This window comes from Pseudochaenichthys georgianus, chromosome 7 (genome assembly GCF_902827115.2).
Source record: "Pseudochaenichthys georgianus chromosome 7, fPseGeo1.2, whole genome shotgun sequence".
In the NCBI taxonomy this organism is placed as follows: Eukaryota; Metazoa; Chordata; class Actinopteri; order Perciformes; family Channichthyidae; genus Pseudochaenichthys; species Pseudochaenichthys georgianus.
In genome coordinates this window covers 17,559,056-17,585,243 of record NC_047509.1, presented here as the reverse complement: position 1 = coordinate 17,585,243, position 26,188 = coordinate 17,559,056, and the positions used below count along the sequence as shown (strand labels likewise).

Here is a 26,188-nt window from a genome sequence, read left to right as displayed (position 1 = left end):
TCAGAAGATGAGCAGAACAAGGTGCTGCTGTTAGTGATTCAAACAGTCTACAAGAGTTAGGCCCCACCGACCTCTCGCCCCTGTGTTCTTGTTAACGATTAAAAAAATGATCAGATCTCAAATAGCTCTCTGGATAAACCGTGTGATTGAATAAAAAGATCATATTCGAATCATGTAAACCACGTTTGGGGTTTGCCCTTGAGGTGTTAATGCCACATGCAGTAAATGTGTCACAGGGTATGCACATGGTGATAATATATGACAATCTGGTTAGAGGAGAGAAAAGTAGAGCGTGTTTTTTTTATATTTGTAACATGTAGCACATATACGAAGGCTGTCTGCACACATCACCAATATGGGGCTTTTAGCAAATACAAAGGTGTTTTCACCCACTGAGGATGTGTTTGCCGACTCAAGGCACCCAAGTGTGCATCGGAGTGTCGGTGCAAGAGTGTGTGTGTGCAAGCGCATGACACTAAACATGATTTAAATAAATCTTCATCTGTGCATTAATTGCCCATTGAACTCAATTTATATTAAAGCCAATATGACAGGACACATATTTGTGATGCCCTTTAGCGGAGATACAAATATAGAGGGACAGGAGGCCAAATAGCATGGAGGGTATTACAGAGCAAGGTCAACTTGTAAGCTTAATCATAATCATTATTAAAAATGATTTGATCATTAATCTCTTCATGTCTCCTTTGTTGTCCATTTTAGTTTCCCCTTCGAGTGATGCGTAAGGTCATGTAAGCTTAACAGTCAATCCATTGCCGTGAAAACACATTCAATTCCATGTGAATTTACTGCAACAGCTTAATATCTTGCTGTGTGCAAGTGTGCATTCGTGCGTTCTGTGTTGCTGTGCTGGGGGCGTGTTCTGCCAGCCCTTCTGCCCACGGCACATGCATAATATCATCAAAGCGTGCCACAGCAATGGGCATCCTCCAACTGCGTTCACTGGGTGCTGAAGTGTCTGAAGCATTTGTTCATATGACAAACCACAATCCAGATCTAATGTTGTCTTGTTCAGCTCTTGCCAGCGTAATAGGAGGTATCGTGGATGTCTGCGTAGTGCGTACGTGTTTGCTGTATGATTTAAGAGGAACAACTGTCCACTGGGAGATGACACACCTGACGCACATTCCCCAGTGGATTTGATAGAGGAGCAAAATAGAATCCAGCGAGAGAAAAGGGGGATAGTAACAAGGGTGGAAAAACAGCATGAAGTAAAATACAAGAGACAGAAAGAGAGGTTGAGAGGGAGTGAGAGAGCTAGGAAAGGAGAGAGGGAGAGTAAGGGAGAGAGAGCGAGAGAGAGAGAGAGAGAGAGAGAGAGAGAGAGAGAGAGAGAGAGAGAGAGAGAGAGAGAGAGGGCAGAGCTCCTTAACTGTAGTGATTCCCAGACTGGCTGGCAGTAAGCTCTGTGCTCTGATCTGCCCGCTCTGATGGGGTTTCATGCTTGTGCAGGCAGCGTTGGGGATCCTGAGGGCAACACGGGTCTCTGCTGCTGATCTCGGCCTCTCTAATTCCAACATATTGACCGTATATGCAGCTAATCTCAACCTACTGACGGCTAATGGATCATCAACCAATAACAGTCACTAGAATCCAAAAAGGGAGCTAAAAGAAGACCGAATGCAAGCGGCCCAAGGACGACTGGCAGATATGAGAGGTAGGAGCTCCATCACTGGGAACAACGTCAACATCCATGTGCGTGTGCGTGTGTGTGTGTGTGTGTGTGTGTGTGTGTGTGTGTGTGTGTGTGTGTGTGTGTGTGTGTGTGTGTGTGTGTGTGTGTGTGTGTGTGTGTGTGTGTGTGTGTGTGTGTGTGTGTGTGTGTGTGTGTGTGTGTGTGTGTGTGTGTGTGGGTTCATGAGTGTATGGCTAGGTGGGCTGCTATCAGCTGCTGAGTTTCATATGTTGTGTAAACTGTTGTATAACTGAGTGGTAATGAAGCATGAACTGCTCCTTGCTTCCCTTCCTAAATGAACAGTTCAACGTACACCTGGCAGCACTACATTCTCACTTGTAACTGTACATAAACATGGCCTGTGCATGTTTATCATTGTAAAAAGGTTTTGGTATCAAGTGCATTTAAAACTGTTGTCATTACAAGCTTCTCTGTGTGTACTTTGGGTTGGAGGGACATATTAAAGCAAAGAGACATTCTCCTGTGTTGGCCTCATTTCAGAGCTGCTGTTACAATGCTTCACTGAGCTGATGCCGTTTCTGTGTGCCCGGGCAGTGTATGTATATGAGTTTGTTTATGAGTATGTGCACACGTGTGTAAACCCATGTAATTGAATGCATCCTTGCATACACACACACTCTAATTTCACTAACAAGGATGCAATTAATACTAGGCTTTGCACTACAGCGCAGTACAACTCAAGTCAGCCGTGTTCTGATTGTTTTTGTTGACGCGAGCGACATACTGTAATCATAACAGCAACACTGCCAAGAGCTGCCGTACCAAACTAACACCTGAGATTAGACCTGGGAGCGCCTGCGCCTGGGTATTTATAAACCTGTAAATCACAAACAACTGCAAGAAGTCCACCAGTCAGGCTAACACAAAATGATCATTACATGCTTGTAAATGGCACACTCAATGTTAATTAGTAGATCATGTTACAATAGTGTGTATTTAAAGAATAGAGCAGCAGTGGGAGAAAGGCGTTCCCAATGAGATGAGTGTTGTGTGACCACCAGCAAAACAATTACATGTTGCTGTCTAATTCAAATGAACATTCCTTAACTGATTATTACAGTAAAGGCTACTCAGTGTTTCCTAGATGTACCTGGGAATATGTTTCAGGTTGATATGAGACTCACAGCTGCTTCCTCACAAAGGCACATTGAGGCTGATATTTTAGTGCAAGACAAAACCCAAGAAGAATAACGATATTTCCTATTCCCAATGGCAGCGTAAGGTTTCTGAAGAACATGTTATACTTATAAAGATACACATGGTGCACAATAATCAATCGGGTTAGTGAGTGTATATGTTGAGCAAGCTTTGAAGGCCTGGGTCGGAGCTTTATTTCATTCAGCCTCAAGCTAGTCCAACCAATGCTATAAATACTGATGTTGTGTTGCAGAAGGAATGGTGATGTGAAGTCATCTCAAAGAGAATCAGACACCCAATATCTGCTGTGTATGGATTTGTGTGTGGGTGTAGTGTGGGTGAGGGGCTATAGGTCTGTGGTGAAGTCACCAAGGGCCACTGTCTATAAGAGACGGTGGAAAGTGGGAGTTGGCATATTAATAATAAGTTTATTTCTTGTAGTTAGACAAAGAACAGCACTTTCTGAGCAAAAACTAAGTGAAGTGCATTGTTTTTCTAAATACTTTTTTGGAATACATTTATATGCACAAACAAAAGCACATGCTTAGAAGTCAACTCAAAATATGTTCTCCTGTCTCCACAGTGGTACTGGTGTGTGCCCTCCTCTCCCTCCTCTCTTTGTCACATGCCTGTCCGAAGGAGTGTAGCTGCAACGGCAACACCAAAGTAGTAGACTGCCGGGGGCGAGGCCTGTATGACATCCCCAAACGACTGCATCCGGAAACTCAAGAACTGTATCTCCAAGATAACCGTATCAGGGGGCTGGGATCTATGGCTTTCAGAGAAATACCTCTAGTCCGGATTCTCGATTTATCTAATAACTCTATAACCACTGTTTCGCCGACTGCGCTGCTGGGACTCAGAGCTCTACAGCGCCTCAGCTTGGCTTACAACAGCCTGAGAGAGCTTGACAAGCGGTTGCTTGGGCCCATCCGCACACTTTCACACCTTGACCTTTCACACAACAGGTTAAGCAACTGACTGAAACTGTCCATTGTTGAATGATACAAACTGTAAAGTTAATCCCAAATAACTGATTGCAATTGATCTTGTTTCCTTTGCATGTCCCTTGATGCAGCCTGTGGGGTTTGCCTGGAGCCTTGGGGGAAAGTTTGAGGAACCTTAGCCACCTAGGGCTATCGCACAACAAGCTAACAAGATTGGACCGCTCTCTTTTGGAGATCCTGACCCACCTGGACAGCCTCACACTACGAAGCAACCCCTGGAGGTGTGACTGCCAGCTCATAGGCCTCAAACTGTGGCTGGAAACCTTCATCTATAAAGGTTAGAGACCACTAGTAGCTCTTGGTGTGTTGGTAATGTTTCCAACATCCAGCCATCTCAGTGCGTTCCCTGCTGGTCATTAGATCATGGTAATATTATATTGTGATAACACTGACCTTGAACACAAACAGGTATTCTACAACGTTGAGGGATTAAAATCAACTGACCCCAAATAGATATAAAGTTTATGTATGTTAAGAACAGGCAAGTTACTCAATACGGGGAACTCAGTGCACGTGTGTCTCTTGTTGTTTGTGTAGCTGTAGAAAGAATGTAGGTTGCTTTTATTTTTATTTTTAAACCGTTATTAACATCTGATTTGTACTGTGTTTTGGGAGGTGCGTGATACAACTGTATAGGATCAAGTGGATTTGAGGATTTGCAACCTTAGTAAAGTAGGGCATTGTTAAATCAAATTGCTATACCTTAAAGCTTGTTTTGAGCAGTAATAAGAATGATGTTGTGATGTTAGGCAAGATAGTGTGTTAAGAGTTAAATAGCCAACCACATTATTTGACATGCAAGATCAACCCCAACATGCATTAGATAACAAAATAACCACTGTACAGTGAAAGCTACGCTCGCTTGGAGTGTGCTGCCTATGTTACCCTGACAAAGCTCTCGTCTTAGAAGCTGAATATTCTAATTACTGCGCAACAGAACAATGGACCCAGATAAAAGGATGTATTCTTAATAGAAAGCCAGTGGTTAATCAGGCAGGCAGAAAAGGAAGTTTGTGACATGGATGCCAAGAGATGAATAATAAAAGCTTCACAGGGCAAACAGTCAATAAAGTCCCAATTAATTGTTCTCAACACAATTAAATTGGCTCCAGACATCGAGGTGTTAAACAAATCAAATTGCTATTATGTTCCATTACAGTAAGCCTTTACAACCTACATTATTAAATGTATGAAGTAATGGGCTGTTTCAAGCTCGGCTATGATGATAAAGATGGTGGCCTCCTCTGTAGTAAGCTGCCAAAAAGGAAATGGGCACTTATCACTAGGTAACGTAATTAGAATGCAACTGACTGATGCATGCCTCCATATTCTTTCCTGCTCCTTAGTCGATCTTCTACTATCCTCCGCTGACCTAACTATTTAACTCTATTCCCAAGGTGGAGTGGTGGACGAGGTGATATGCACACAGCCAGAGGAAATGAAGAACACAGACCTGCAGAAGGTCCCTTACCAGCTCTTCCACATCTGCATGACCTCAAGCTACCATTACCTGTTTGCTAACATACATCACCTGGAGAATGAGAGGCTACTGCGAGGGCACACCCATGGTAACCATGCTCATCCCTCTAGCCATGCTATCCATGTACCCATGGCAATGGGGGAGGGTTTTGGAGGAGGAGGAGGCGGAGGAGGAGGATCAGGTTTGCCAGAGTGTGAACCTAAGCAAAGGCACCGGCCTGTCAACTTGCGCCATGCAATTGCCACAGTGATCATCACCGGAGTAGTTTGTGGGATTGTGTTTCTGATGATGCTGGCTGCAGCAGTGTACGGCTGCGCCTACGCTGCTATCATGGCCAAATATCAGCGGGAGCTTAAGAAGAACGAGGAGCTGGCAGCAGCGAAGGGGGCAGATCATGCCAAAGCAGATGAGAAGGAACTACTGGAGAATGCTATCGCCTAGGAGATGATATCTCGAACCCTGGACATAAACCTGAGCCTCCACCCTTTAACCTAATCCTCTCTGTGTGTGTGTGTGTGTGTGTGTGTGTGTGTGTGTGTGTGTGTGTGTGTGTGTGTGTGTGTGTGTGTGTGTGTGTGTGTGTGTGTGTGTGTGTGTGTGTGTGTGTGTGCGTGTGTGTGTGTTGGTGCACGTGTGAGAGAAAAGAAGAGAGTACGATTATGTGTGTGTGTGTGTGTGTGTGTGTGTGTGTGTGTGTGTGTGTGTGTGTGTGTGTGTGTGTGTGTGTGTGTGTGTGTTGGTGCACGTGTGAGAGAAAAGAAGAGAGTACGATTATGTGTGTGTGTGTGTGTGTGTGTGTGTGTGTGTGTGTGTGTGTGTGTGTGTGTGTGTGTGTGTGTGTGTGTGTGTGTGTGTGTGTGTCCTTCTTTCTGAGACTTTGGTAGCTAAACTCTACAGGTATTTGACTATGCACTGATGAGAAAAGTATATTCTGCGGGTTCAAGTCGAAGGCCAAAGAATCCAAAAGGAATCAATTCCATTTTGTCTGAGTAATGCATATCACGGATAGGAACTATATATTTATAATTGGTAGGTAAAATAGTAAAGCTCTGGTATTTAAAAAAAAAGAAAAAAAAAAGGATTTCAGAATTTGTTGTATTTTGGTTTGTTGTTCATAACTTTGAGTCTAAATTTGAGGTAATTTTGAAACTCATAGTAGGCAGCTGCTGTCAGTTAGGTTTTGTTCTAAGATGTTTGTATCATTGATTTGAGAGCATGAGAAAGAATGAGTGTTTGTGTCAGTGTTTTATTTGTGCTTGAGTTTATGCGCGGAGATGTTTACTGTATGCACATATTTATAGAGAATTTAAGAGTCTGTGCCTAATAAAGTGATATAGTTCTGAAGAGGGAATACAGTATGTTTTCCTAAAGGACATTTTTCTGACAACTACAATGAAGATGGGAAATTCGTTGAAGCAATAATGAAACAAACTAAAAAAGAAAACAACAACAAAACTTGGACTCGGCCTTGTTGTTTTTCTATGACTTTACAGGTTTATGAGCTTTGATTATCATCCTGCTTCACACGGTCACAAACACACATCTTAGATCTACAGCTTTTTTCAGATCAGTTGAGTCTTGTTTTTGAGCTAATGCTGGTTACATAATGGTAGTCATGTCATTCAGTATGTCATATATCAAATAAAGGGAAACATGTTATTGGGATATTATATTTCTGCTGACAACTAACTTGAGATGGCATGCATCTTTACAATGAATTAACAAGAATTGTAATGGTATTTATAAAAATATATATATTCACTTTGGAGTACATTCTACCGTTTAAGTGATTTTTTTCTTTGTTTACTTACTTTAAAAAATATTTTAATTTTGTATCAAATAACCTGACAAGAGAACATGTTGAAACACACAAACAGTTCTACTGAAATATTGTGGTTTATACTTGGTATAGGAGACGCATCTGAAGGCAAGGTTGAATAGTGCCCATATGTATTGGTACTGTTACCAGGGAATTTTAACGTGTTATACAATGCAACTGCAGGTATATCTGATTGCTCTCTCTTGACTATTTTAATATTTGTAAAATAACACAAAGAAGATAATCAGTCAATGTGTGTAGATTATATAACCTAAGAAAGGTTGTTGTGTACGTAACTAGCTACCATTATGTTATCTATATAGCAATAGCTAGCTACTTTAAGCTTACTCAGTGTAGTATGAAGCACATGAATGTGTACAGATGCTTTTTGTCTTAATGCCGACCTGAGTTTGTGACCGTATAAGACGACAGCACACTAACTGCACGTGGTTAAGGATGTGACCACAAAAACTGACATACACACACAGACACGCTGGAATACACATGCATGTTTGTACGGACACGGTAACATTGTGACTCAAGCGTTGTCTGCAGGGCCCATGGTGTGTGATGTCATCAGCCTGTCCTGTCCAGTTAGTGTATTAGCGTATTCACAAGTCTACAGCTCAGTGGAGCGCAGGGCAGTGAAAACTGGCCCTAACCGGTCCACGAAACATTTGCATTCAAGCCTACATCTCTCCTCCGATCTGACCCTCTTATATAAAATCATCCTTACAGACATCCTCCGATCTGACAAGCATGATCGTAATTACTGTACATCAGCACCCAGTGTAACAAAAGGGTATTCATGAAACCTTCTCACCGAATCGTCATTTGGATTGCTGCTAAACAGGATTTGAAAGAATGATATTCATATTATCTCAAAACAATAGTGATCAAGTCAACAGTGTCAAATAATACCGTGGGCTGGTGTAAACTATGGGATGCTTTTGTACCGCTCTGCTCGAAATCTGATGCATTCTCTATGTGTGTGTGTGTGTGTTTGTGTGTGTGCGCATCGTGGCACTGCACATACTCTCCCATCTCTGCCCTTCTGCTCCAGTGGTTTCCCCCAGGCCAAGAGTACCCACAATGCACTGCTTTCATGTCAACGCATTCAGGCACCGTGAAATAATGTTCTCCTTCTCTGCCCTTTTATTTCCTCTCTTATTTTATCACTTCATTTCCCAAAGATTGTTATCTTTCTGCAGCATTTCTCTCCCCTGTCTATGTATTTTTCTGTGATCCCTAGGCTTTTCTAGCCCTCATCTGTCGACAAGAGAACATACATAGATAGTCATCAGCAGAGGCTTTCATATGAGCCAAAGGCTGTGCACCATATTTGTCCCACATATGTTGGGCAGTGGAAATGAGTGAAAAACTTCACATGCTGCAAACTACTGTATATTTGAATAGAATACTTTCACAGTCAAGATATTTATTTTGGGTGTTTACAAAAGCTTTTTATGCAACATTTAGTGTGAAAATACTGGACAGGAAAAGACGATGCAGAGGATAAACATAAAGAGTGTCTGTGGCACCTTAAAGAAGCATAGCTGCCTAAAGATTAGCATTAAGCCAAAAACAGTCAGTATAATTAGCTGACCTTAACATGTCCCTTTGAAAACTAGACGCTGGAATAAAGATTTAAAAGAACAAGGTGCTTCCAACTTTCTTTATGTTCATTATTTGAGAACAAAAATACAAGTTACTTCTTGCCATTTAAATCTATACTTTACAGTACCACAGTCAACGTATTGTGTTTGGTAACGCATAATACACAAAGCGATGACTGGAAGGCCTCATGTGCTTTCAGGGAGAATTTGGTAATGAAGGAGGTCATATAACTTTGGTACCATAACCACTTTGACACCATACATTTATATAAATGTTTTCCCCAAATGTTTCATTTCTTCCATTTAATTTGAATTTCCTTCCTCCATAACTGAGTTGGTGGCAAACAGAACAAGGCTGCTCTTCATTCCATCAACTTGCTGATTGCAGCAAGTTGCATTATATGTCCGTGACATCGTGGCGCTTCTGAGTCACACAGACGTGAGAGGAGGCAGGCCACAATGAAATCCTCTGGGCCACATTATGCCTTAAATAATCACAGGGGAAAGAACTAATGCACAAAAGGCGTTTAAGAAACTGGTTATTAATATATGTAGGTATACATAAATACTCTTGGATGCAAACGTCTGTGCCATGTTACACTCTCGCCTCCTTATGACGTGCATGCAGAGGCAAGCGCACGGACAGAAAAAGCAGTACAGTCAGTACATGTGGGCAGTGAGTGTTTCATCTCAAAAAAAGGAAAATAAGTAGGGTTAGTACTGTAGACCAGGAAAACAAATCCTACATAGCACTGTAAGGAGAGATATCGCAGCGTCTGTCAATGTAGAAGTGAGTGTGAGAGAGAAAGAGCCACTTGAGTCCCCACTTACCCGCAGCTATGGGTGATTTCCTCTCATCCAGAAGCTGAATGGCGGTGCTGGCCAATACCACACTCTTGTTTTCTGATCCTAAGACACACACACATGAAACAACACACAAACACAACACGCACAGGCACACAAGGAGTTCAGATCACATGTCATAATACCTTATATGAGTTATGAACTGACCACAGGGTGATTGGAGAGAGAAACCTTAATACCACAGAGTACTATTTCATGGCATCAGATAACTGCCACAGTCCTACGAGGAAGAGTGCATCCAAGGAAAGTCCGACGAGTAAATAAGAAGCTTTCAGATCACTTGTATTAGCTGGCACTAATGGAAAGCCTGAGGCCGAGGACAGATGAGAACACATTCCCCCTGGAATGGAGGAGAAACCATTTCGTAGAGCCATAGTTGAACTGTAAAGGGGTGTGTGTTTTTTGTGTGTCTTTTTGTGTGTTCTGGCCAAGTCACTATGGAAAGGGCTGAACCTCCTCCTAACGTATCTTATTTCAACCCACAGCAATCAGTCCTGTCCACAAGAACACAGCCCAGAATTAATAAGGGAGGAAGGGGAGCTAGGGATGCATGGGAAGAAAAATAACCAAATAGGGGTGAAAGAGGAAAAGGGGATGCAGGAAATGTGGAAAAGGTCATTTCTAGTAGTACTAGTATTACTAGTAAGTGAGTATTACATTTTAAATGTGCATTTGACAAAAAGTTACTATTAAATTGGTGCCAGTAATATATAGTGATTATCGGTGTCATTGTATTACATTAGTAATAGTGACTGTGTGGATCTAAACACATTTAAATAAAATGTATAATGTTTTGAACGTTCACATTTATAGCCAACCTGAGTTGAAGGGTAGCGAGTAGACGAAGGTCCCAGGAACTTGTTCTGCTGCCCTCTTGTACCACAGGGGAAAGTGATCGGCGTTGAACACCCCCTCTTTGTCTTCAGCTGTCAGGAAGTCTCTTGAAGCAGACAGGGAACAAAGGGGATGAAGATTCAGAGGACGCACATGCACAAAACACAACATATAATCATGGAATATTACACATAAAGGCAACACATGCATGTTGTAGCTTCTATGTGAGCAAACGTACGTATAAACTGCTAGACCGAGTATACTTACTGGTTTGTGAGCTCGTCAGGCACAACAAACAGGTTGATCCTCGACAGGCCTGTTCTCGAGCCCAGGTAGGCAATCTCTACACCTTTATCTGAGTTCCTGTGTAGTAGGACAAATAAAGTAACCAGACTCAATAAAACAGAACAGAGGCTTTAACAAACCTTAGATTTTGGTTTTTACTAAAAGCTATTTCATGCCATTCTTAACATTTAATTTCTGCAAATGTCTGTAGCATTAGCATTACTATTTTAGAGAGTAAAACATTCCGTTTGTGATTAATTTCTTTCTTCTGTTTTTGACAAGAATATGGAAGAATAGAGTGGCTCACTCACTCCGACTTGTTGAGCACGAGGCTCGTCCAGTAGGCCTCCAAAGGGGCCGTGACCACAGCGTCAAACAGAACCTCCTGGATCAGCTCCTTGTCACCTGACAACGCAAATTCGTTTTTTTACATAAAACAAGCAGAACATATGAAAGCTATTTAATGATATGAGCAGAGAGTTGGTGGAAGAATTGAACTAACATCGTAGGTGGGGTTCATGTCCACTGAGGTAGAGTTTGATTGCCTCTATCTGGGACAGGTATCGGTGCTCTGGGTGCTCGTCTGTATTGCAGTATGTCCTGCAATTTAATAAGAACCGGCAATAAGGACATTTGGTATAATGACATGTAACAAAGTCATAATTTGCAGAAGCTATTTGAAAACGGTGCTTTAAGATGATTATCTGCCTAAGATTGTAATCACAACTCAAACTCCAACATATAGACAGGTGGCTTTTTGCATTGCACAGCATCTATGATGAATTAAATGTGAAGTAAAACTAAAAAGGTTGACTCATTTACCAGAATTAGTTTGATTTGTTTTACTTTACTTAGATGTTGGGTCCTAATTTTTGTGACCACAATTCATCAAGTGACACAGAGCATCAAGTCAAAGTCCTGCAGAGCTGTTATATAACTCTTGTAGTGCTGTGGGAATGTAATTTATTCTTATTTTATAAGTACGGAAAATAATAAGGATGAAGTCCAATAACAACGTGACTTGAATAAGAAATGAGGACGATACTGTCAGAAACATACGTCATCATTCAAATACTCTCACCATTCATCTGCCAGCGCTACATCAGGATGCTCCAAGTCATGAAGTCCTAAAGAGAAAATGAGAACTTCATATCTCAAAAGCATAGCGAAACCACTCAATATAAAATCATAATAATAGGGGTAGGCACCTAGACCTTCGAAAGCACACACTTTTAATCACACACCCCAGGGGTGAAAAATGTGTTTTTTGAATAGATGTGACAGTTCTGATTAGATCAGGAAGAGCCAAGTCATGCTCAGAGGGCTCCGCATGATGGACGTGTTTGGAGAAACACACACACACACACACACACACACACACACACACACACACACACACACACACACACACACACACACACACACACACACACACACACACACACACACACACACACACACACACACACACACACACACACACGGATTTTAACATTTATGAGGCTGGATAAATAATCAGGGGCAAAAACATTGCACTCTCAAAACAGGGTCACACTTAGGAGTCATTAAATAAATGTTTAACTTCCTATCCAATTGTGGAAAAGTTCATTATTAATTCATAATTTCTGAAAGAGTGTGTGAGCGTGTTACACAGAGAGAGAGAGACACACAAAGAAAGAAGAGGAAGCAAAAAAGTTGCATAATGAGATAGTCAGTGGTGGATGTGACTAAATAGAGTTTAGGTACTTTTTTTCTATTGTATGCTACTTTATACATATAAATTGTACACTTTACTAAATTTGAACATTTTAGATACAAATTAACAGCTCGTAAATTATTGTGCATTGTAATTTAGCTACCCAATATTATCTCAAAAACAAAAAAGCTTATATATGAATCCACCAGTAATAACAATACTAGTATATCATATAAGTAAGACCTTAAGAAAGCCATTACTTTGGTAATGGTGGAGTTGCCCTATACATTTCGTAAGAAGGCTCAGTGAAGGTATTTAACCCAAGCGTAAAAGTGAAGCATACTTCAGTGAAACTTCTTACTCCGTGATTTTTGTTTCAGACGTTTACCGGAAAAAACTCTTCTCATCAAATATAACAAAATGAAACAAATGAGGCACTAAAAGCTAATCAAAGAATAGAGTGCTCTCCAGATGCTATAGCTTTAATGACATTCACTAACAAGCGCAACAAACTTGTTATACATATTTGTTCATCAGAAGTTCGCTCATCATTACATCCTAATTAAACTTTAAGTGATGCAATTATCATCCACAGAAAATCAAATACTATAAAATATAAATCGGAGTTCTTCCTCCCACTGCATAAATGACATTTTGTAAGTACACCATGCTTTTTTATTTTACCTCAAAACAATTATTAATGCCATGTTCACCTGTAATGAAACATAGTAATATTTAAATAATATTATATAGTGTCAAATTTGGTATTGGTACTCTTTTCTTTAAGTAAATCTGTATGATTTTTACTATCCTGCTGCATAGTAAATACATTTGAGTTGAGTGCAAATTAGTGACAAAATATATAAATAAATACAGATAGGGGAAGAGGAGGTTGAGAAAACAGACAGAAACAATACAGGAACAAATGAGCAAAAGTGAGGAAATGCAGATTAAATAAAAGAAAAATGTCCCACCTTCCTCCACTGTGACATTCCCTCTGAAGAAAAACTTTCCATGGCCTCTGGATAGGGCTACCCCCAGACTAAAATAGAAATAAAAACGTTTTCTTAGATGGCAGAAAGACAACTGTAAATACTGGCACCTCAGTCCTTCTGGAGCTTATTCACTTGTCAACAAATGTATCCTATTCCTACCTGAAAGGAGTCCCTTTGATGTCTGTGTAATAGTAATCATTATGCAACACCAGCACACGTTTCTGAAATAAAAGAGAGGAATACACTTTATTACACGCTGCAGTAAACAGTGGGCAGTGTGATAGCGTTATCTGATGTGATGTCCTGCTGTCTGGCTCCATCTAGTGGATTAAATGGTCCGGTTGTCACACTATCTGCTCCTGTGCTGATGGTGTTTTTACACTGCGTGAATAGTTGGATAAGGATTGTGAATATGCATCTGTGTGCAGGCTAATGTATAATGCTCTCTACTAAGCTTAGAAAATGCAAAGTGTACACACACACACACACACACACACACACACACACACACACACACACACACACACACACACACACACACACACACACACACACACACACACACACACACACACACACACACACACACACACACACACACACACACACACACACACACAGGCATGCACACCCATACAGACACACAGACATGCACACCCACACACCAACACACACCTGCATGCCTCTCTCTCTCTCAGATAGGAAAGTAGTAAACGAGAATCATTGGGCTGCTGTCTCTCCCGTGCTCAGCAACATGTGCTTGGTGAAGATAAGGGGCTCAACTCACAGACAGACACACACCCGTGCATGCATAGCAAACAAAATCAGAAACAAAATCCCCAAGTCAATCCTGCATATCACCGTGCCAAGTGTGACAACCCCTTGGCAGGGTGGATTCTCTCTGCTGGCACACCTTTTTGGACCATCAGAAAAGTGCTTGTTTGTGTGTGTTGGGTTAATTTCTGAATTTTAGATTCCTCACCCCTTTGTCAACACTCTTCTTCACCTCCATGGAGAAGGTCCCTGTCTTCCTGTTGACCATGGCATTTCTCAGCTAGCAACACAAATCACATACCCACTATTAAACATCATATTTGCATTGAGTACTGCGATGAGGCTTAGAGTGGATTTACTCGAGGGTCTCACCGTGTCCTCCTTATCCTCCCATTCCACCTCGAACAGATCCACACTGCTGTAGTTTGGCTTTCGCTTTCGCTTCTTGCCATCTCCATACTGGACACACAGGCACATGGAAACACACATGCATGCACAGTTAGAAATACTGAAGAAAAATGCGAAGCTAATACAAATATTTTGCACCACACTAGTGCAGCATCCAATTATTTATTTTTTTAACTATAAATGAATCTATTTTTCTTTGTATGGCCTGGTTTGTTGGTCATTAAAATAACAATTTCCCAGAGCCAAAGGTATACATTCTCAAATTGTTTAATTTAAAATGGTATAAACCAGATCAAATCATAATTTAAAACTCTGAAATACAAATGATAATGAGCATGTATTTTCTATCAGGACAGGAGACAGTTGGCCTAGCTCTGTCCAAAGTAACAACAAATCCACATAATGGCACATTAATAACTCAGCATTAACACACTATATTTAATTTGTTTAGTATCTTTTGCCGCTAGCTTCCTACTTAACGGAAAAATGTGAGATTGATATCAATCATCTTTTTCATAATAATCCAGAATTAGATCACGTGAATGTGATTTTCAATGAACTAACCTTTATAAGGTCAGACGTGTTAAAGCATCAGAACATTTAACTTATGATTTTGAGGCCAGAGAATCTAATGTGTACTATATGTGTGCCTTTGTGTGAGTCCAGCTCTTCATTCATCTGTGGACAGCCTCCCACCCCTCATTAGTTGTTAAACACTGTTCATTAATGTCTTTAATTAGACTGCAGTTAAACAATCTGTCTGTCCCTCTCACTGTCTCCTCTCCTCCTTGTCTGTTGTCCCCTCATCCCTCTCTACCTCTCCTTTTTCATCCATGTGTTGCAGCCTGCTTTGTCACCCTGCACCTACTCTCACATTAGGCAGGTCCCGTGCACTCCTCAATCCCCCCCCCCCCCCTGCTCCCCCACCCTTATTCTCTTGTGATAGGAGTGAGTGAGTACAATAGAGTTAATCACAGCCATTCAGAAGCTGTATCTCTGTCTATTCACAGCACAGCGGAGGCCTGGAACACACTCTCCTCATCTACATACCGACACGCAGCCAACAGACACACACACCACGCGGCAAAGAGAGCAGCCGCACAACGACGCACGCATTTTCTCCGTCAATCGGCAACTCAGTGTGACAATGAAATCAGTAATTGACTTGACATGAACACAAGCGTTAGTATTCCTCAGTTGCATGTACATAATAAATGATTACATTTAACTTCAACCTCTATAAGGGATTGTTATGATAATAAGGTTCATACTCAGTCAACTTGTTACAGAGCAACTGAATGGTGCTGGGGGGAATACTCACAAGTGGCCGTAGATCTGGGTGTGTGAGGATGTAGCCGTTGTTGGTGATTGCAAAGGCGTAGCCATGGATGCCCAGCTAGAAAGGATACACGCAAATGTGGGCGCACACACACACACGCCAAATGAATGCATGACAAATCTGTACTCAATTTCAAATCTGTACTAATCAAGCTCTTTGATTTTTTTTACTGGCAGAATAATCTTCGTCTTTGTGTGGGAACTCACAGAACTCCACAACACAAAGGAAGTGGTGTAATGAATCTACGTCTGGACAAATAATACACTTTCAAATGTCAAACTCTTACACCCAACCAAGCTTCAAATCTACAAGTGAAAGACATCATCAGGATGTGGCGGGGAGCAGTATCAGAATGTACTAGTATAAAGTGTATACTTTTCCTGTTATTATTGGACTTGAGGAAAGAGCCGTGAAAAATTATTTTCAAAAGTTCAACAAAGAAAATGTGATTTATCTATTTTTGAGTTTGCCATTCAATTACTGCACTCACTTACAAGAGTTGGACTGGCATATTCACGTATAAGAAACACTTTACAGTACATAGCTGTAGTTTTTAATGACTCAGCATCCTGGAAAATGGCCAATTCCTTCAGTTAAAAAACATTATAATAAAATGTGTGATCATCTTAAAGGGTTTCTGCTATAGCCATTAGGATCCAATTTGTTTTAGGAGTAACAAATTGCCGTTGGGTGCACTACCTTGTATTTGGGGACGGTCTTGAGCAGCTCAGACACAGGCACGTCCGTCCCAACCACCCCCAGCAAGATGCCTCGGTTTCTCTGGAAACACAGACATTACAAATATTACAAGTTGCATTTTAAAGGTTAATTAAACAGCACAGACTCCTACAGATCCACTGTTTATGACAGTCAAAATCCAATCTATAATATATATTGAATTAGTGATGCTCTATTGTTTCCTAATTTACAGACTCTAATCAAACTACAATTAGTGTCCATCAAAAATGAACATAATTAACCATTATTTCACAATTGGTGTCTATTGTTTCAAACCCTAATTCCTTGCCCATTATGCAATACGTAATTGTATAGTTTTTCAATTAAACTAAGCTGTTTTGTTGGAGCAAAAGAGTTGGAGAAACATTGAATGTGCTTTTGGTTCTATATCAGTAAATGTGCACTTACAGTCTCATTCTTGGTACTGAACACTGGCATTGCCACTGTGGTCATCAGAACCGGACCTTTACCATCGTCCATCTGAGTCATGAGGGGAGAAAGGTGAGAGACAGCCATTGAGGAAGGACAAATAGAGACAGAAGGAAAGCTAATGATAAAACATTATAGTTACAAAAGAAATGGCATATTCACATTGTATGAATCATCTTTCCGTGTATGATTATCCCAAGCTGCATAACACTTGTTCTTTAAGTAGTGAACCTGATAGGATTTCTGCAGCAGTCATTTTATCTTCTTGAGGGACCTACAAAACTTCCATGACATGTTTTATTCATGTTTATTATTTGCTTTAAAATGTGCTCAATCACAGCCTGCCTTTGATGTCTTGCAGAATAAGCTTATCCAAAGGCAGTGCCTTTAGTTTGGATCTGGGTATCTTCCCTCCTTAAAGACTGCTGGAATAATTATGATATTTATCTTTCCAGCGGCTGTCTGTATCTGACGATGATATCCATTAGAGATGAAAGCTTGACTCTCTTATGAAGATACTGGAGAAATGCTTCCCACTCTGCAAAAATTGGTCCGACCTTGTCCACTCAGAAATGTCAAAACTGTCTGAATGTCAGTCACTCACGCAGTTTATGTTCTAGTCACCACGAGTAATTGGTCCATTTGGTGTATTATGAATCCCAGAACACAGTGCACAGTTGTGTCAAAAAAGATAAATCATGTTGCATGTGATCCATTTCTGCTACAGCTATAGTATTAGCTGTAGTATTCATCTGTTAGACTTAGATATTAGATCCCACTATAGCACTTTTTCTCAGAAAACTGCCCTATTAAACCAACCCTCTGAGCTGAACATTACACGCTTTCTGCTCACTCTCCTTCCTCAGGGGCTCACCGCCCATCTACCTCCAGTAATAATAGGTAATGACAGGAAACTGCTAGCATCCATTCTCTCTCCCTTAGACACTGAGGAAAAGGGAATTGGTGACCTGAGCTCAGACAGCTGGTAATAGCAATTCAGTACGCAGGATTGGACATCAAAGAGAGAGCAGAGCACAACTAAGTACAGCTGCGGTAACAATGGTCAGCCTTGCTGCTGGAGTACAGGATCGATCAAAGGACAGGGTAAATGAGAAGAGCCTCATCTAAAAATACAAAATCTATTTCCAAGCTCTAGTCTATTGGATCATATATCAGAAGTCTGCAAAGGTATGGACCGAAAGTTATCCCATTTTTACATTGTGCAAATGTGTTCAAAATCAGGGTTACCGATGCCTGCAAAAGATGTGGCCAGCCCAGCAGACCTTATACATATGTTTAGGTCATGTCCGAAGTTGACAAACATTTGGTCCTGAATATTTGATACATTACAAAGGGCAGAGATAGATCCGAATCCCCTTTCTGCTATTTTTGGTATCTCACCTAACAAGGCGCTCTCAGTCGGGTCGCGCCATGTCGTGGCTTTCAGCACCCTGCTAGCTAGGCGTTGAATTCTCCTAAATTGGAAGCACGCTTTGCCCCATCTCATGTTCAGTGGATCGAGGAGATTCTAAACAATGTGAAGTTGGAAAAACTGAGGTTCTCTCTTAGAGGTTCTTTAAAGATATGGAGCCCGTTTTTATCTTTCATGGACACTCTGTATATTATGCTTAACAGATCAGATGATTGAGTCATTTTGGTTCATATTACTCTTATTGTAAGAATATTTTTTGCTTACAGTTTTCCCTTATTATTATTATTAATTATTTAGATTTTTGTGCTCTTAATTATTTTTTTTTACCTGGGGTGGGATGTTTAAAATAGAAAACTGAAAGTGAGCATTATGTTTCTGTCCCTTTCTTATTCTGCAATTGTATATGTTGTACTTGTGATGCTCAATAAAACATATATATATATATATATATATATAAGAAAGAAACAATCAGGGTTGCCCAGCTGCTCTGGGAAATGGCATACTGTAATCAAGCAGATAACAAGAGTTGCATGGGGTAGACAGTAACTACATCTGTTGGATTCAAAGCCAGCAGCACAGCTACAGAGGATCCTCACTTAGCCTACCCAGAGGAGGGGAGACCTTTAAACCTGTGCTTCATTATCCAAACCCAGGACAGGAAAAAGGCTCCACCTTGAACCCTATGAGTGAGCGTTCTCCGAAACGACCGTGCCCCAAGTCCCTGAGGGAGTGCACTGTATCTGGAATTTGACATATCATACATAACCAGCAACCTCTAATACAAGGTCAAAACTCAAGACACATTTGGTCCAAATCTGCATCATCATTGCCTTCGCGGCTCCATCTGTTTCAGTCAGAGCAAATGATGTGTGTATGTCCTTTCCCCTGCTGTGGGTCAGAGTATGAACAATTATCTCTCTGGGCTCTGATACACTCGCTCTCCACAGACACAAATTCCCACACATACCCTCACACTGGCACTCCTCAGAGATACACACACCCTGTCCCGTGTTTGCCATTTCATAGGACACCTAGAATATAGCTGGGACAAATTGTGTTCTGGTGAACGAGGTGACTCTTGTTTCTTTAGAGACTGGGGTTTAATGATGTTGTGTGTGTAAGCCCTGGAGCCAAAGCCCCCTGTAGGCTCCTGGGGGAAAGCAACACATACCCAAAGGGGAGCAGAGCTGGCACGGATTTGCCACATCTATGAAAGCTTGTGTTTGCCTCAATCACTCTTGAGTGAGTATATATTCATCTTTCATGAAATGTGGACAGCCCACTACTTCAATTTGCCATCAAATGGTAATCAACTGTTGCAGCTTTACCAAGTATCAATCTTGTTCTTTGAATTTCAGGGAACAAATCCCTCTTCTCATCCCAAAGTCCTTCTTTACATCCTTCAAGTTCTCTTCGCAAGTTTTTTTTCAAATATTTGACATTCTTTTTCTCACCCTCCCTACACTTGTCGTCAAATATCTCCCTCCGACACATTCCGTCACCCCCACCTCCCTCCCATCATCCCTGAGCTCCAGTGTCAGTTCATCCGACAGAGTGGGAAACAAAGCCAAATGAGCCGGAGAATGATGGATGAAGCTAGTGAGACGAAGGAGAGGAGGGAGAGGAGAGAGGGGTACAGGACAGGAGGGGGTAGCACAGGTGGGGGGGGAAGAGCTGGGGATGGAGGCGCGAAGAGAAACAGATGGAAAAAAAGGGGAGAGGCTAGAAAGAATATTGGGTCGCCCTGAGAGGGATGGAGAGGAGAGGAAAAAGATAGGATACATCTGGAAAGATGATACACATCAGCCCTGAAACATAGACAGCAGATGCTCATCACTTTCCCAACACTGAGCCAATCCCAGGAGTTCTGCTAACTCCTTATCAGGCACTATCACTATGCAGGGTGTGTGTGTCTTTCTGTCACTGTGTGTTTTACTTTGTGTCGCACACCAGACCGGAGCTGTGCTGGGATGATTACATGCAAAGAACTTATTGCAGTGCAGACTCTTTGCTTATCCCAATTATCCTGCCTGACAATGTGATATCTATTTCCGTTTTCTGCTGGGCCGCCTCCATGTCAATAAGCATGGATCTATCACACTAACAGTTCTATGTCAGACATATGGCCTGCCAGCTGTCTGATGGGACTGCTCTGTGCTCAGCTCATGCCGACAGGGAGGCAGAGCACCGTTTTGATTCACCATTATCTTTGTTATGCTTATCTCAACCCACATCATTCATAAAAAACGAAAAAATAAAACGCTGAACACCATAAAAAAGGCGTCAGAATAGATCATCCCACCCAGTCATTATAGGCTATTGGATTTTTACCCACAAGAGCTTATTCTGGAGAATTCTACCCGGATAAATAACACAGGCAATCTTGTTTTCACACCAAAACCACACAGGCACAAGAGCAGAAACGTGGCCTCACATTTACACGAATGGTCACAATGCCAGCCCTGGAGACACTGGCAAAGCACGGCCAACACAGCATCACCAATGATGAATGAGGGTGAGCGTGTGCTGCTCAGATATGTGCGTGTGCTTGATCAGACGTGCAGAAGAGAGCGATCAACTGAACCTTTGACAACCACGATGCATGGTTTGAATCAGGAGGTTGAGGAGCGACGTACGACACTGACACACAAGAAAATGCCATGGGTCAGTATGGTAGTTAGTTCACCCAAATTATGCCGTCATCTCAAAGAGATCGGAGACCAAAACGCACATGCACATGAAATGCCCATGAACACACACCAGGCCTCAACACAGCACAATACAGCGATGACCTCAAATCAGATTTGTTTTACCTTTTGAGCTTGGGGGAGCTAAAAAGAACAGATCAAGGAGGGGGGGGGGGGGGGGGGGGGGGGGGGGAGAGAAAGGGTTGTCAGTTTGTGGATAAGTGTTAAAAAGTGCAGGTTCCACTGAAAGGAGTGCCAGCATCTGTGGGTGTGTAAAATCCCCTGGCATTGACTGGAACTTTAAAAACTGTGACTGTGTCAGGAGGAGATTTGTATGGCTGGGAGGGTCACAGTAGAGGACACAACACGTAAGTTGTTAGTGTTGAGTCAGTGTGGGTGAATGCACTGACTGGGATACATAGATGGGGATAATGAGGACAAAGAGAAGGAAATAAGCAGAGAAAGACAGGAAAAGGTAAAAGGAATATGAAGAGGATCGCAGAGGAAACCAATCCATTTTCATGCAGTGTTGATAGCCTGTGCGTTTTTCTGCTAGAGGGCACTTGCCTTTGTCTCCTTACATTTTTGGAGCTCTCTCTCACAATCCATTCAGAAATAGTGGAGGACAAATTACTGCAATTCACTTTTTATAGCAAAGCACAATAACTAATAAAAGAATCATTGTCCAAGCATGAAAACTACAGTGTGCGCAAATTATCTTATAGCACAAGGTCCTATTGTGTAGGTAAGGCGTTATTCTTTGGGCTCTTTTAGAAATTATAAAGGGAACTATAAGGCATGAAGAGGGCATTTAGCAATGCATGATTATATGAGTTAAGATATTATAGTGGAAATAAGCAACATGTGTTTAGTCCGCACACGAGTGAAATCACTGTATGTAACATATGCTACACGACTCGCAAACACACACAGGAGGCTCATTGACTTAATAGTTCCATCTGCTGCTCACACACACTTTCACACATTCAGTCTGAGACGTACACAGGCAAAACACAGTGTCAGGCCTCCACTTTCAATGTATCACTACAATTCTCCTTTGGATTATAAAATCATCCATCTTGATCATACCATTTTTTTGTTGTGCATTTTTTGAAAAGGTTGAAATCTGTGAATCAATCACAGATTTGTCTGTGCTCCCAACCCAGTGGGAGGGCGTGAGGTAACTGTGGTCAAAACTCACATTGTTGTCGATGTAAGCCTCAGTCCACACCGTATCGTGCTCCCGGTCGATCACCTTTGGACGACTCAGCACATGGAGATACTCCATCACATTCTCTTGCACATCTGCCAATGTTGAAATCTGAGTGAAGTAGCCTGTTGGGCACAAAGAGGAAGAGGAAGAGAGGAATGATGTTGAAGTATTTAACTGAGATGCTTGCAAACAAGCGAGAGTGTACAGGTCTTCTGACATTTTCCTGCGCTGGGATTATACGTACAGTCTCTTTGGTTCCAAAAAAGAGCAGCAAGTGTCGCTTCCATTATCAGCTTAACTATATAATCTTTTTTCCAAGCTATCACTCCTATTGTATTTATCCTGATACCAAAGCAGAGGAACTACATCTAGTACAGTAAAGTAGGCATCAGATATTTGCCTGATGAAGCAGACACACACCTGGATGCAAGTATGTGTAATAGCTGAAGAACTCCCTCCAGTCATGAACGAGTGAAAGCGAACCAGCATGGGTTTGTGAATTGGTAAGTGGTATGTAAATGTAATGTAAAAACTCAGTTAAACCAAATGCAATGCCATTCCCTACTGCCAACCCAGTCTCACGGCATTTCGTGTTCACCAACACGATTTTTAATCTATTGATTCGTGTTCACCAACACGATTTGCCCCTTTTTTTTCGTGTTGCACAGCACGATTTTAAAAGCAATGTATTTCTACTGCCTGCAGCACGTCTTTTTCTCCGGTCGGGTCGTGGGAGACCGGAAGCTGTGTGGTCATAAAAACATGTTCTTACTCAATATCAAGCCACAATTATTGCTTTTATTTTAAATCGTATAATTTCGGACTTTTGTTGCCGTCTGTGAGGAAAATAAATGGGGCTCAGAGCCTGAGAATACGGAAATCTGTATTTTTAAATATTTTTTTCCTTCTAATTCGTTATTCTTTTCAAAATAACACACTGTTATTTACTCACCAATAACACTCAATTATCCTTGCTTTTATTTATTGGTTTAATTCCATAATCTCGGGTTTTTTTGGCGTCCGCCAGGAACTGAATTTCAAAATAAAAATAACTGGAAACAGACGTAGGCCTATAAGGGACATTTCGAGCATCATTGCGATTGTCAACATTTCTGAGTTTAGGATGGCCGAAGACACTACACTACCCATAATCCCCGGCTATCGTTTAGGACTACAGTCCCCGTAAGGTTACGCAGAGCGTCAAACAGCTGTGTGAAATGGAACGAAACCACGCCAGACTATCCAAAACTGGAATCGAACGCCCCCCCAGAACTACACATGCTGGCTATTGTGTTTCGCAAAATGTTCTATGGGACGTCTCTACTGAACGTTTTCGTTTTTCCCACAATTAGAAGTTGCCAGTATTAAACACATTGGTGTTATCAAATGTAAAACATATAATTAATAAATGGGTGAAAATCGCTTGTGTCCATAATGGGCAGCATTAATATATACCCACATGACAGCTCATTGCTACTTTGTAATTCTACTCCACGACAATTCAGAGGTTAACCTGGTATTTTTACTCCACTGCATTTATTTGAGTTACTTTGCAGATTCTGATTAATTATGTGAAATATAAACAACCCTTAAATCAGACTTTAGTTACACGTGACCTGAGTACCATTCAGGGAAGGTGATTGTCAAGTGCCAACAATCAGGAGAGATATTTGATAGTTGGTGCTTGAGAAGACTAAACATGTATCTGCAATTGACATTAATGGAAACAAGTAATAAAGTATATTCATTACTCGTTATTCTCTACTAATAGTTAATTAAACACTGTATATTATGGCTATTTTGCACATCCCTTTCAAGATTTTCAAAGGTTTATTGACATATCATATACACAACTACGGTGTAGTTATGCAATGAATGAAACACTTGGGTCACAGGTTCCTCAACAGTGCATTACAAGACATCTATCAATATGTGTGTATACCTCCACCATTAAACTGTCATATTCTGCACATTTCTTATTCTATCTACATACATAAGAGTATAATTCATATGTATAATATCAGTTAAAATAAGTGCTTCAACATAGTTAACATTGCAGGAAAGCAATATATTAGACGTTAAGTACTTTGTCAGGCTTAATATTTATCCGTAGATAGATACCCCCAAAGTGTTTTTCTTATTTAAAAGAAGACCTTAATCTGTTATTTAATGTTTAAATAAAGGTTAATTCGTTTTTCTGTTTTGCACCTCCTCCTATTAATATCTTTGTACATCCTGCACTAAACTGTTTTATTGTAGAGATCACTTATAGTATCTTCTTGATTTTTTATATTCTATATTTCTATCACAGACCTTCTACTTTCCCCCTATGAAAGTATGTACTCTTCATATTTTTATTCAAATATTCAAATAATATTTGATGAAAAAAATATTAAGAGTACATTATTGTGTTTATGTGTTATATTATAACACATAAAAACAATAATTCAATAACGTGCTTTAACCACTAGGCGGTGCACACAAGGTACACACAGCCATAATAACTTTGTATTATTAGTGTAGGACACGTTTTATTCATGCTTTCACATAATTTTACAGCATATTGCTATACTATTTCAGACTCAGTATTTACATTCTTACATTAAAAGAAAATCAGTAATATCTTTAAAAACTACAGTCCTTTTATATCAGCTGTGCACCGTTATGGTGTAAATATAACCTATCTGTGAATTAGATCAAATGTAAAAGTCAGCCGAATTAGTGTTGATACTGCAAGGAGACGTATTGTGTGAAGAGAAATTGAAGATGTTGTTTAATTGTTGAATATATTTATGATCCACGTCAAGTATTCAGTTTCGGCAGCATTTTCTCAGTTTTTCCAAAGGTCTTCTCATCAGGGCTCTATAAATAAAGAACTACGGCAGATCTGTAATATTTAATGCAGCCGAACCGTGTATTACAATGCCGTTATGTGATGACTTTCAAAGAGAAAAGCAAGAACACTCGGAATTAAGTATTATTTTATTCTTTTAAAATGTTTTCCGGATTTCATATCATATAAACACCAAATCCCAGCATGCATTGTGGCTAAAACATCCAATAAGCGAGCTTAAAACCATAGCTGAGGATCTTGGGTAATCGCTCGAAATGCCTACGTCTGTTTCCGGTTATTTTTATTTTGAAATTCAGTTCCTGACGGACGCCAAAAAAGCCCGAGATTATGGAATTAAACCAATAAATAAAAGCAAGGATAATTGAGTGTTATTGGTGAGTAAATAACATAATTAGAAAAGAAAAAAAGATTTAAAAAATACAGATTTCAGTATCCTGAGGCTCTGAGCCCCATTTATTTTCCTCACAGACGGCAACAAAAGTCCAAAATTATACGATTTCAAATAAAAGCAATAACTGTGGCTTGATTTTGAGTAAGAACATGTTTTTATGAATCACACAGCTTCCGGTTTTCCTCGACCCGACCGGAGAAAAAGACGTGCTGCAGGCAGTAGAAATACATTGCTTTTAAAATCGTGCTGTGCAACATGAAAAAAAGGGGCAAATCGTGTTGGTGAACACGAAATGCCGTGAGACTGGGTTGCTACTGCTGGTAATGCCGCCATTATGATGCTAATGTGAATTTGCAGGAGGGAATATATGTTATCTTTGCAGGGGGGTAGATTTGAAGAGAGGGAAAAGAAGTGACACAAAAATAAGGGAAAAGAGAAAGACAACCACATTTCCACACATCCATAAAAGCAGC

The 26,188-nt window shown here is 40.8% G+C and overlaps 2 protein-coding genes across 3 annotated transcripts in view; one reads left to right on the top strand and one right to left on the bottom strand.

Annotated features, from left to right (window-relative positions):
• The window catches only part of cacna2d3a (calcium channel, voltage-dependent, alpha 2/delta subunit 3a), a 140,913-nt gene that overhangs the window by 19,136 nt on the left and 95,589 nt on the right, over positions 1-26,188 (bottom strand). For both annotated transcript variants that reach the window (XM_034087218.2, XM_071203773.1), the window contains 14 exons: positions 22,459-22,592; positions 17,118-17,189; positions 16,671-16,751; positions 15,954-16,028; positions 14,597-14,683; positions 14,433-14,504; positions 13,610-13,671; positions 13,430-13,497; positions 11,841-11,886; positions 11,262-11,359; positions 11,071-11,164; positions 10,742-10,837; positions 10,459-10,580; positions 9,608-9,685 (listed from right to left, as the gene is read on the bottom strand). In XM_034087218.2, the coding sequence (XP_033943109.1) occupies positions 9,608-9,685; positions 10,459-10,580; positions 10,742-10,837; positions 11,071-11,164; positions 11,262-11,359; positions 11,841-11,886; positions 13,430-13,497; positions 13,610-13,671; positions 14,433-14,504; positions 14,597-14,683; positions 15,954-16,028; positions 16,671-16,751; positions 17,118-17,189; positions 22,459-22,592 (1,185 nt within the window). The remainder of the gene's footprint in view (positions 1-9,607; positions 9,686-10,458; positions 10,581-10,741; positions 10,838-11,070; positions 11,165-11,261; positions 11,360-11,840; positions 11,887-13,429; positions 13,498-13,609; positions 13,672-14,432; positions 14,505-14,596; positions 14,684-15,953; positions 16,029-16,670; positions 16,752-17,117; positions 17,190-22,458; positions 22,593-26,188) is intronic.
• On the top strand, positions 1,009-7,117 carry LOC117449501 (leucine-rich repeat and transmembrane domain-containing protein 1). The gene is made up of 4 exons (XM_034087220.2): positions 1,009-1,678; positions 3,438-3,822; positions 3,933-4,138; positions 5,259-7,117. The coding sequence occupies exons 1-4, from the start codon at positions 1,642-1,644 to the stop codon at positions 5,780-5,782; spliced, it is 1,152 nt and encodes a 383-aa protein (XP_033943111.1). The 5' UTR covers positions 1,009-1,641; the 3' UTR covers positions 5,783-7,117.